At 35.0% G+C, this 12573-nt stretch overlaps 1 protein-coding gene across 6 annotated transcripts in view; it reads right to left on the reverse strand.

Moving 5' to 3' along the window:
• The window catches only part of CEP126 (centrosomal protein 126), a 102294-nt gene that overhangs the window by 88259 nt on the left and 1462 nt on the right, over positions 1–12573 (reverse strand). For all 6 annotated transcript variants that reach the window (XR_001826619.2, XM_037740159.1, XM_017533084.2 and 3 more), the window contains exon 2: positions 5673–5792. Coding sequence is in view for 4 of the 6 variants with exons in the window: in XM_017533084.2 (XP_017388573.1) it covers positions 5673–5792 (120 nt within the window). In the remaining 2 variants the exon portion in view is untranslated. The remainder of the gene's footprint in view (positions 1–5672; positions 5793–12573) is intronic.

Here is a 12573-nt window from a genome sequence, read left to right on the forward strand (position 1 = left end):
AAAAAAAAAAAAAAAAATCCGGAGACAACAGATGTTGGAGAGGATGTGGAGAAATAGGAACACTTTTACACTGTTGGTGGAGTGTAAATTAGTTCAACCATTATGGAAGACAGCATGGTGATTCCTTAAGGATCAAGAAATAGAAATTCCATTTGACTCAGCAATCCCATTACTGGGTATATACCCAAAGTATTATAAATCGTTCTATTATAAAGACACATGCATATGTATGTTCGTTGTGGCACTGTTTGTTCCATGCAAGGACCTGGAACCAACCCAAATGCCCATCAACGATAGACTGGACAAAGAAAATGTGGCACATCTATACCATGGAATACTATGCAGCCATAAAAAACTATGAGTTCGTGTCCTTTGTAGAGACATGGATAAATCTAGAAACCATCATTCTCAGCAAAATGACACAAGAACAGAAAACCCAACACCACATGTTTTCACTCATAGGCGGGTGATGAACAATGAGAACACTTGGACAGAGGGAAAGGAACAACACTGCCAGGGATATGTAGGGGGAGAGGTGGAGGTGGGGGAGGGGAGGGACAGTTGGGGGGCAGGGAGGATGGGGAGGGATAACACCGGGAGAAATGCCTGATGTAGGTGACGGCGGGGGGCGGGGGTCAGGGATGGAGACAGGAAACCCCCATGGCATGTATGTACCTATGCAACAATCCTGCAGGATGCAGGAAGTGCACATGTACCCCAGAGCCCAAAGTACAATTAAAAAAATTAAAAAAAAAAACAAAAGGGTGAAAAAGTGCTCTAGGCAGAAACAGTGTGCAAAGGCCATGAGTTGAGAGCGAAAAAAACTTAGCATGTTGGAGAAATTGAGAAACTACCAGTTCAGCAATGTTTAGCAATGATCGATGATAAATTTCCAAAGCTAAGAGGTGGTATTTTCCTTGTTATTATCCAAAAGTCATTTTGATAGCAAATTATCATCACCATCATTTCGTATTATTTTCTGGGCTAAAATGCATACAGAAAGTAATAATAATTTCATACAGTACTTTCTGGGACTGTAGAAAATAAAGCTGGTGTTAGGTTGAGTCATATTAAACCAGGGATGGAGTGTGACCAATAAGCAGAATTTTCCACTCCTGAACTCAAGGATAGGCCAACAATAAAAAGTTTTAATAAGCAATTGTCGTAATGATTACTATACTTTCATTACTCAATGGCTATTTACAGAGCTCCTTTTATACTATTCTGTGCCAGGCACTGGTAAGTGCTGTGAGAACAGAAGAAACCGCCAATAAAAATGAGAAAGCTTCTCTACTATTGTAGAATTCAGAGTTGGGAAAGTACATTTTTGTTTCCTATTTGCCCTGGAATTAGTCTGTTTCACAGAAGAAACAGAGTCTGTCTTAGCAACTTTTGAAGAGTCTGTTTAACATGTGAGGTTCTGCCTCATAAAACATGTAGAGCACCTTAGCTCAATATGAGCCATCTCATCAAATGACAGCTATGTGCCAAACTATTTGTTCTAGTTTCCCAGGAGTTTACAGCTATGGGTATCATTTTCCTCTGCTCAAAATACTCTTAAGAAGTGAGCAAATAACCATCATGGTAACAGTTTAAGAACAGAACCTAGGATGTTGTATTTAGAGTACCTGAGGTCACAAGAGACAAATGCAGAACTGAAGAATTTGCCTTTTGTGATATGTTTCTTTTTTCTGGATGGAACCATACTTCAGATCTAGGTAGTTACAACTTTCTAGAGATATGATAATATTAAACTGTAAAACTCAACATACTTTGAGATAATTAGAAGTTAAAAATTAAAAATGAGGATAAATTATTCTTCTTGCAAATTAAAGAGTGCAGGTGGAGAAATTGTTTTTAGAAATGAAATATACCATTTTAAACAAACAATAACGCCAACAAGAAGCCTATAAGAAATAAAACTAAACCCAATAATATACTGTGAGTTTTCATTGCCTGTCAAAGAAACATGTGTCCCAGATTACAATCCTGTGCTTTCCGAGACTTAAAATTGTTTGAAATCCTAAAAGAATATATTGAAAATTATATCTTCTAACAGATTGTCTTTCACTTGACTGGAAAAGAAAACAAAAGAAAAGTTGAAAATTACCCTTGATACACTGCTACAAGGCAAAACACCCAAACAATAAAGATTCATAGAATTAGTAATGTACATCATACAAAGGAAAAATATAAAAGTATCTCATTTCTCTAAAGGCTGAGGTTTTGGTGAAAAGAAACATATCAATTAACTAAAGCTCAAAAATTTAATAACAAGATCCCTTAGGTCCTTATTCATATTTATTCTTAGATTTCAGTTCTAACAAAATTCCTTTATTTAGTAGGTAAAAATGTATTATAAATATTTTAAAAAATGTGAAGGAGCTGCTAGAAGGAGAAATACTAACATCAAAAAGAACCAAATTTTGCTTCTGGGAAAATGGAGGTAGATGTACTTTTTCTGTTTCTCCCACTAAGTACAGCTAAAACTCCTGAGTATGATATATGCGGTCTTCCCTCCATATCTGTGGGTTCTATAGCTGTAGATTCAACCAACCCTGGATTGAAAATATTTGTGAAAAAAACAATAGAAGACAACAATACAACAATAAAAATAATACTAATAAAAATATAGTATAACAATTATTTATATAACATTTATGCTGTATTAGATATTTTAAGTCCTCTAAAGAAGATTTAAAGCATATGAGAAGATGTGCATAGATTATATACAAATACCACACTATTTTATATAAGAGACTTGAGCATCTGTGGATTTTGGTATCCCTGGGGGTCTTGGAACCAATCCCCAGCAGATACCGAGGGACAACTACTGACACCCTACCCCCACAAAAACAGAACCAATGACAAAAACTACATGATTATCTCAATAGATGCAGAGAAGGCCTTTGACAAAATTCAACAACGCTTCATGCTAAAAACTCTCAATAAACTAGGTGTTGATGGAACGTATCTCAAAATAATAAGAGCTATTTATGACAAAACCACAGCCAATATCATACTGAATGGACAAAAACTGCACGCATTCCCTTTGAAAACTGGCACAAGATAAGGATGCCTTCTCTCACCACTCCTATTCAACATAGTACTGGAAGTTCTGGCCAGGGCAATCAGGCAAGAGAAAGAAAGAAAGGGTATTCAAACAGGTAAAGAGGAAGTCAAATTGTCTCTCTTTGCAGACAGCATGATTGTATATTTAGAAGACCCCATTCTCTCAGCCCCAAATCTCCTTAAGCTGATAAGCAATTTGTACAAAGTCTCAGGAGACAAAATCAATGTGCAAAAATCACAAGTATTCACACACACCAATATCAGACAAACAGTGAGCCAAATCTTGAGTGAACTCCCATTCACAATTGCTACAAAGAGAATAAAATACCTAGGAATACAACTTACAAAAGATGTGAAGGACCTCTTCCAGAAGTACAAACCACTGCTCAAGGAAATAAGAGAGGACATAAACAAATGGAAAAACATTCCATGCTCATGGTTAGGAATAATCAGTATCGTGAAATGGCCATACTGCCCAAAGTAATCTATAGATTCAATACTATCCCCATGAAGCTTTCTTCATAGAATTGGAAAAAACCATCCTAAATTTCAAATGGAACCAAAAAAGAGCCCGCACAGCCAAGACAATTCTAAGAAAAAAAAAAAAAAAGCTGGAAGGCATCATTCTACCTGACTTCAAACTATACTACAAGGCTACGGTAACCAAACAGCGTGATACTAGTACCAAAACAGTTATACAGACCAATGGAACAGAACAGAGGCCTCAGAAACCATCATTCTCAGCAAACTAACACAACAACAGAAAGGCAAACACTGCATGTTCTTACTCATAAATGGGAGTTGAACAATGAGAACACATGGACACAGGGAGGAGAACATCACACACCAGGGAGTGTTTCGGGGTAAGGGGGCTAGAAGAGGGATAGCATTAGGAGAAATACCTTATGTAGATGATGTGGTGATGGATGCAACCAACCACCATGGCGTGCGTATACCCATGTAACAAACCTGCATGTTCTGCAAATGTACCCCAGAACTTAAAGTACAATTTAAAAAAGGCCTCAGAAATAACGCCACACACCTACAACGATCTGATCTTCGACAAACCTGACAAAGACAAGCAATGGGGAAAGGATTTCCTATTTAATAAATGGTGTTGGGAAAACTGGCTAGCCATATGCAGAAAGCTGAAACTGCACTTTTAGGATAACAGAAAAATAAAACACAATAAAATTGTATTGGAAAATGTCCTGCCTCTTAGAATTTTAACCCAAAATTTCTTTTCTGTTATTTTCTACATCAAAATTATTACATTTGATGAGACAATATAAATACAAACTTTATGAATAAAACTCCATATAAGGCTTGCTATTACACAAAGCATGTCGATTATTGTAAAACAATTGACAAACATTAATTTATGAATAAAAAATAAGCAAGAAGTCTGAGTTAGACACTGATATTTTTACATGTATTCTCAAATATTCCATTTTATTTCTACCCTTTCTGCTCTACACAAAAATCCCTTGAAACAGATGTTATTAATTCCAATCATAAATGAGAAAACGGAGGCTTAAAGATGTTAAACGGACTTCCTGTAATTCATACAGCTAGTATTTCCTAGATCTCTGACTCCAAAGTCCATTATCCTTTCTGTATATGATTATTCATCTTTACTGAACACACATTTATAGATAATAGGAACCCAAAGGTAGGAGAAAAGCGGAAACACATACATACAAAATACAATTACAAAATAAAATAATAAATTTCAGTAAATAATTTCAACTACATCAGACAATAAAAAAGTTAATCTAAAGAGAAACATAATGCCAGACAAAAATTATAGTAAACAATTTTGTATTCCCCCAATGAGATTTGCAATATATGCCCAGCGATGTAGTTAATAAACTCTAGGGATTTTCTGCTCTTCTTGTATTGTAGAAATATGGACAAGTTAGCAAAAACAACCATTAAAAAATGGCATAACTGCTTTCTCATATAAACCTAATATTTAAAAAAACATCCTGAAAAATGTTAAGCAGTGATTGAACAATTTGTATTCTTACTTCACTATAGTTTCTAGTTTATCCTAGAAAGCTCTTTTTTCCAGCATTCATTTATAAAACATTTCTACCACTTCTACTGTTGTTTGTATTTCTACCATTTTTCATATTTTCCCAATTTTTACATCATTGCTCGTATTTTTTCAATTTTTCTGATTGGACAGATGAAAAATGGCAGATATAGAATAATTACGTAGAAGTGAATAACAAATCAAACCATATATCGATAGAGACTAAATATTAATTTGTAATTTTAAGATCATGAAATGATACAAAAAGCAAAGAAAATAATACATTTCATAGTCATTTTAAAAAAGTTTATATGACAATGCAATAAGCTGTTCTATGACAAAAAATGACACCTATGGTCAGAGAACTAGATAATATACCACCATCCATGTGGCTTTGGGAAGGAAACCAATAATAAAATTTACAAAGCCACAAAAATCTTGATCAGTGTTTCACAGATAACACTGCCATGACTTAGATTTATAAAGTGCTACAAAGTCGAGAAATTATTACTTTATATTAACTTTGAATGTCTATACTTCTGAATAAAGTGCAATTACTTACTTTTTTCTCCGGTTTGACTCCACAAAATATTTACGTGCTCGATTTCGGCATATTTTTTGTTGCTGCAGTAATATCTGGCGCTCTTCTTCTAAATTTTTCTCCAGATGGATTTTCATATCTCTAATGATAGCATTAAGTTAAGAACAATGGTTTACATCTTTAGTGGATGAGTGTCAGTGCTATCTGATAAATATAATTACAGCCTCATGCAAATGATGTAATGATTTTTTGTGTGGAATAATTAGTATGTGCCCACACTAGTATATGGCTGGCAAACATTTTTATGTAAAAAAAATTCTGGACCAGGTATGGTGGCTCATGCCTGTAATCCCAGCTCTTTGGGAGGCTGAGGTGGGTAGATCATAAGGTCAAGAGTTCGAGACCAACCTGGCCAACATGGCGAAACCCTCTCTCTACTAAAAATACAAAAATTAGCCAGACATGGTGGCGGGCATCTATAATCCCAGCTACCTGGGCGGCTGAGGCAGGAGAATCGCTTAAGCTCGGGAGGCAGAGGTTGCAGTGAGCTGAGATCACGCCACTGCATTCCAACCTGGGCAAGNAAAAAAAAAAAAAAAAGAAATCATGAGCTCACATAAGAAGACTGCATATCATCATGCATTACACAATTTTCTTTTTAGATGGAGTCTCACTCTCTTGCTCAGGCAAGAGTGCAATGGCCTGATCTCAACTCAGCCTCTCAGCCTCCCAGGTTCGAGTGTTTCTTCTCCCTCAGCGTTCCAAGTAGCCGGGACTACAGGTAGGTGTCATTAAGCCCAGCTAATTTTTGGATTTTCAGTAAAGACAGGGTTTCACCATGTTGGCCAGGCTGGTCTCAACCTCCTGACCTCTGGTGATCCGTCTGCTTCGGCCTCCTAAAGTGCTGGGATTACGGGTGTGAGCTACCGCGTTCAGCCTCATTACACAGGTATTTGAGTACTCAGTAACAAGTTGCCTTCTTAGCCATGAATATAAGAAAATGAAAAAGGTTGTATTTCACTAATAGAAAGTAGATGAGGTAAATGTTTCAATAGATCCCTTAATCTATAGTCGGAAAGTACATTTTCAAATATTAAACAATCAAATATGAATATAACTCGAATGGTTAGGAATACAGTTTATTATTTACTTAGTAATTTACTTATTGGTTACAAAAAAAAAAAAAACCCACTAGGAAAACCATCCATAGTCATCTGTGTATCGAGAAGCTTGTCAGAGAAAAAGAGGAATATTTTGGTTATTCTAATAATCTATTCATTTGAAATTTATTTTATAAAATTAAACTCTCCTTAAATAATATGTAATTATTTAATATGTAATTATTTATTATATAATTATTAATATGTAATTATTATGTAATTATTAATATGTAATTAATAATTAATATGTAATAAATAATAAGTAATATGAGTAATTTCTCCAATTTATTTAATTGTGTTTTAATTGACATTATTAAACAGCTTTATTAAATTTGTCAGAGTAATTTTCTGTTTTTAATGAGTTTTCTGTTTTTAAAGATTTTGAATTAAAAGAAGTTCATTTAGCTGGGCAGAGTGGCTCACACCTGTAATCACAACAATTTGGGAGGCCAAGATGGGCAGATCGCTTGAGCCTGGGAGTTTGAGAGCAGCCTGGGCAATATGATGAAACCCCATTTCTACAAAAAATACAAAAATCAGTCAGGTGTGGCCGTGCATGCCTGTAGCCCCAGCTACTTGGGAAGCTGAGGTGGGAAGATCGCTTGAGCTTGGAGGGGGTCGAGGCTGCAATGAGCTCAGAATGTGCCACTATACTCCAGGCTCGGCAACACAGTGAGACTCTGTCTGAAAAAAAAAAGAAAGTTTATTCAATTACCATGTAATCACATTAAGTACCTCGTCATTAGATGTAGATATAAATGAGATTACACTGAAGTTATAGATTGTAGGGTATAACTACTTGTCTTTTTTAGAATAAACAGCTTGTTTAAAATCTTTCTACTCTATATGGAGGTTCAAAATTATCTTTGAAGATGCATTTAATCAGGAATTTTAAAATCTCATAAATTGATTATTAATGGTAAAACAGAATAAAGAAATACACTCAATAATACACTATGTGGTATATAATTTATTAATTCAACATGTTTTAATTTCAGGATCCTAAAGTTCTTTAGCATCAATATTATCAAGAAACTATTATTACATATTTTAGAGTAACATTTTTATTTGAACATTTTGTTTAGAACTTTGCTGATGGGGAGTATTTGTTTTCTTTTATGTTGCTATTTAACTGTATTTATACTGTAGGCCATAATTCATTTTACCTTCATTTTAAATAAAATTTTATACTACTTCAAGACAAAGACCCAAACACACTCATACACACATTTTTACTTAAAGTTTTCTTTTAAGGATTTATAAAAATCTAACCAAAAGGGGAGAAATTTTGTTTTTTTGCTAGTAGAGAAATGCTGTTTTCTTTGATAGAATATTAAGAGCCAGACTTCAACAAGATGGTTAGGTATTAAAAGTGACAACTTGGCAGTAAAGTGCAACTTCCTTTCAGGGTACACAGGGCCAACCTGAGGTTGAGGGGAAGGAAGATGCTTTGATTTATGTAAGAAATAAGGAGACAGTTCTGTTCGTTTGACATGTTTGAAGTCTTATCACGAGGGTATAAAGCAAATCACAAATGTAATGTTTGTAATGATCTGACAACTATAGTCTTCCATTTAACTAAATGATTTTCTACTTTCTATCTATATATGTATAATAGCATAGTATAAAGGTTTCCTGAATTATTATTAATATACACAATCCTGCTGCTTTTGCATCTTTTCAAACACAGTATTCAAGTTAAAAAGATTAGATGGCTGGCTAAATTTTGTTTTTTACACAGCTGTATGGTAAAGGAAGGTATTTCCATAAAAACCACTGCTAAATGTCTGTCCAAAAGAAGGGAATTTTTTATATGCTTAACATAAAAAAAAAAACCAAGAATACTATGGATTATAACATGTGATTTAAAGCATAGCTTATTCTTCCCCACTCTGTCCTCACTTGTACCTCTCCCAACTTAGTCTTTCACCAATGAGGTTGTTTAAAATGTCACCATCACAAATAGCTATTATATAACCCATTTTCTTCACAAATCTATTAAAGCTATGTTGATTTTATTTCTCCTCTACTGTACCTTCTTCCTCACCTCAGGTGCTCTAAATCCCTTGCTTGGACTGCCGCAGTGCTCCTCTATCTAACTCATCTTCTCCAAAGCTGGCCATCCTCTATTTGACCTACACAAAGCCAGCTAAATTCAAATCTGAGTGTTTCTCTTTGTTCTCCAAAAGTTCCCTATCACCTTCAATGAAAAATTCTAAAGTTCTTGGACCTGTATATAAACCATTCTCTAATATAGTTTGTTTTTTCAACTTCATTTCTCAACATTTCCTTGTATGAATCCTATGCCCAGACACACTATAATTAATTATTAACAAAACAAGCTGTGATGTACCATACCATTATCTCTCAGCACATGCCTGGCTAAGTCTCCTCATCCTTTCAGGGCCACCTCAAGCAGTTCCTTCCCTTGACGCCTTTTCTAACCTCCACCAGATAACTTGACACCTTCATGAGTACATCCTAAGTGTCTTCTCTACATTTTTGTACCTCTCACGCCTGGCATGGTTCTTAGAATATAGTAATGATTTAATAAAAACCCGCTGAATTACTCCCTTGGAGAAAATTCTCTGAGGTAGATATAAGAAGACAAAAGGCATTTGCATTTTTATAGCTTTTAATGTGTTATAGAAATTGGCTCCTAAAGGGGTTATACAAATGTATATGCCATTAGAAATGTATTATGTACATAAGTTCAAGATCCCATGAGCATGGGACAGTATCTTTTAGAAAGACAAGATACAAAATTGTGTTTTATTATGTATGTATTAGCAAAATATATTTATTTTTGGAGACAGGGTCTCACTCCGTTGTCTGGGCTGGAGTGCAGTGGCATGATCTTGGCTCACTGCAACCTCCACCTCCCAGTCTCAAGTAATTCTCCTGCCCCAGCCTCCAAAGTAGCTGAGACTACAGGCATGCATCACAACACCTGGCTAATTTTTATTATTTTTTGTGGAAATAGGATTTCACCATTATGTCCAGGCTGGTCTCGAACTCCTGGACTCAAGCAATCTGCCTACATCGGCCTCCCAAAGTATTTTACAGATGTGAGCCACTGTGCCCAGCTGAATGGGTTCACTTCACTTTCTACAGTAAAAGTAATATTCCATCAGCGAGCCTTGGGGAGAAAAGACAAGTGGGTGGGAGTGTGTGAGTTTGTGCTGTTTGTTGGAAGAGCCCTGAGGGAGTTCACAGCATCCAGGTCTTATGAAGTAGTAAGTCCATTGAGTGTGGTAGAAGGTATGGCAGAGGCATTGATAGGAATAAGAAAGAACCCTGTTCCTGTTTAGGTGAAGCTGAAAAGCATCAATCTTTAGTGGCCATCATTAAAGGCCATTCTCTGTAATCCTGTCGAGTTATAAGTACTGAGTAAGGAGCATTATTCTGAAGACAGGTTAATTAAAGCCATAAAGATGATTCTAGACAAAGGACAAAGAAGCAGAATTCAGTACCATACTTTTTGCCTACTGGGCATCAAATCAGTTACTTTCACCTCTATGATCTAATTTCTCTTTTCTTTTACATTTTTCTTTGACAGCATTATTATTATTCAAATGAAGGAGTAAAGGTGCAGGACTATAGTAATTACTGAGTGGCTGAGGCAGAATGATTGGGGTAAAAATAGCCAAAGATGTTGGTGAGAGAAAGTTCAAATAGTCAAGAATAGGGTATAAACTGGGTAAGAAAGAAGGAGAGGCAAGGTGGGTGCTAGGATGAAATGAAAGGGTTGAAGACTGGAGATAATTATGAGGGAAAAAAGGCAGGTATGAAGGGGACATGACAGATCTTACTTTTTTAAATCTTTATTTCTATTTGAATTCTCACAAGAGATTGAAACGATAGAACTTTAGCTAATTTTAATTAAAATTTGTAAGGTTTTGATGTTTTATAATCTAAACTTAGAGTCAGAAAATTCTGACTCCAGTGAGAAAACATCTTCAACAGAAAGCCAGATGGCCTCCAAGTAATATGTTATTTGAAAATCGAAATGTAAATATTACCACAATACTTGCTTATTTTAAGACAATGGTCCTTTCATTGTTTTCTTTCTTTTTTTTCATTTAGTCATGTAAATTTGAGCACCTACTCTGTACCAGGTATCCAACGGGAAATATTATAGACAAAAAGAACATTCTACATAAACTTATATAAAAGGTGCTTTAGCATTTTTCCAACAAGTAAACATAATGTTCTTGATTTAGTGTTATAATCTTTATTATGTTCAAAAATAATTCCTCTGTTCCAATTTAAATATATATTATCTAAACTTATATATTTATATATACACATATACAAACCAGCAAAAAAATACATAAACCAGTACACACACATACACGTTGCTGGATTTTATCCAAGTCTATTGGTCATCTATTAAAATGATCATTTATAATTTGCTTAATTTTAACTATACCTTTGGCCTTTAAGTATCTTTTTTAGTGTTATATTTATTTATAGGAAATGTCATTCTAATTCTGGAATAGAGTCTATTTGCTCATGTTCATTCAAAGTATTGCTGGATTCTATTTATGAATATTTTATTTGGCACTTGTATCAAAATTTATACCACATAAAATTTAAAAAATGAAGCCTACAACCATTTTATTAATGAAAATAATAAAAAAATGCACTCTCAATGAGCCATTTGCCGTATTTCCCTATTTTCTGGCTTAGAGATAAATCAGGGTCAGTGTAATAGCAGTTGTGTCCAAGAAAATATAACGTCAAGGGGCCAGAATTAAATCCATACAGAAAATGACTGTGTTCATTTTAGAGTACATCTTTAAGTGGGCAGTTTTGGGGAGTAGAAAGGGCAAAAGCCAAACTGAATGGGGTTAATAATGAATAGATCTTAGGAACGAGAAGCTGCTATTGCAGGCTACCATTTTGAGAACTTGCCCCAAGAAAGAAAAGACTGAAGGGATGGAAGCTTGAAGAAAGCAGGATCGGAGGAGAGATATTTTACTTTTAGTGAAACTCTATACATATTTGTCTTCCTCACTAGATCTGTATCCCTAGAACATAGAACAGAGTCAGCCAAAGAGCAGGCACTCAATACAAATTGTTGACTTGCTGCTAAAATTGTAAGAGTACAAAGAACATCCTAGAAGTTGGAGACAAAGGGGATAAGAAAACAGGGTTAACTTGGAAAGAGAAGACATTCAAGTCTGACAAGAATGAAGACGATTACCATCATCATCATTGCCAATCAAATCCTTTGGGAATAAAAGGTTAAATTCTAATCATCACAACAGTCTCTAAAAGAATAAATAGGACTTACAGGGTTTAAGAACAAAATAGTTCTCCTCTTTCCATTTTCTACAGTGCAACCAAGAGCAACATCAAGTTGGGCTTAACCAACTCTTAGAGAAAAGTCAGAGATAATCCAGATTGTAAAGCGTCCGGGTCCCCTGCTTCTCATTTCCTCCTTTCTGTCGCTCTGACAACAGACTGGGCAAAGATGGAAAACAAAACAACGTACCAAACTGTGTAGGCTTTAGCGGCTCTGATAAATGGATTTAGGGCTATGTTAGGACAACTGTTAAAATGGACTCTTTAAGATAGCAAAACATTTAACTTATTTGTGCAGTTTCTCTAAGTAGTACGACAAATTAGGAAGTAGCTAATATGTAAGTAAAGAACATAATGGCATAATTCTAGAAGGTAAAAAATAATCCCCATAGAATACGTAGTTGATGTATTTTAAAATTCACAAAAATGTTACAAAGTTGAAGAATGGGAGT

Source organism: Cebus imitator, unplaced genomic scaffold, assembly GCF_001604975.1.
Source record: "Cebus imitator isolate Cc_AM_T3 unplaced genomic scaffold, Cebus_imitator-1.0 Scaffold79, whole genome shotgun sequence".
NCBI classification, from domain to species: domain Eukaryota; kingdom Metazoa; phylum Chordata; class Mammalia; order Primates; family Cebidae; genus Cebus; species Cebus imitator.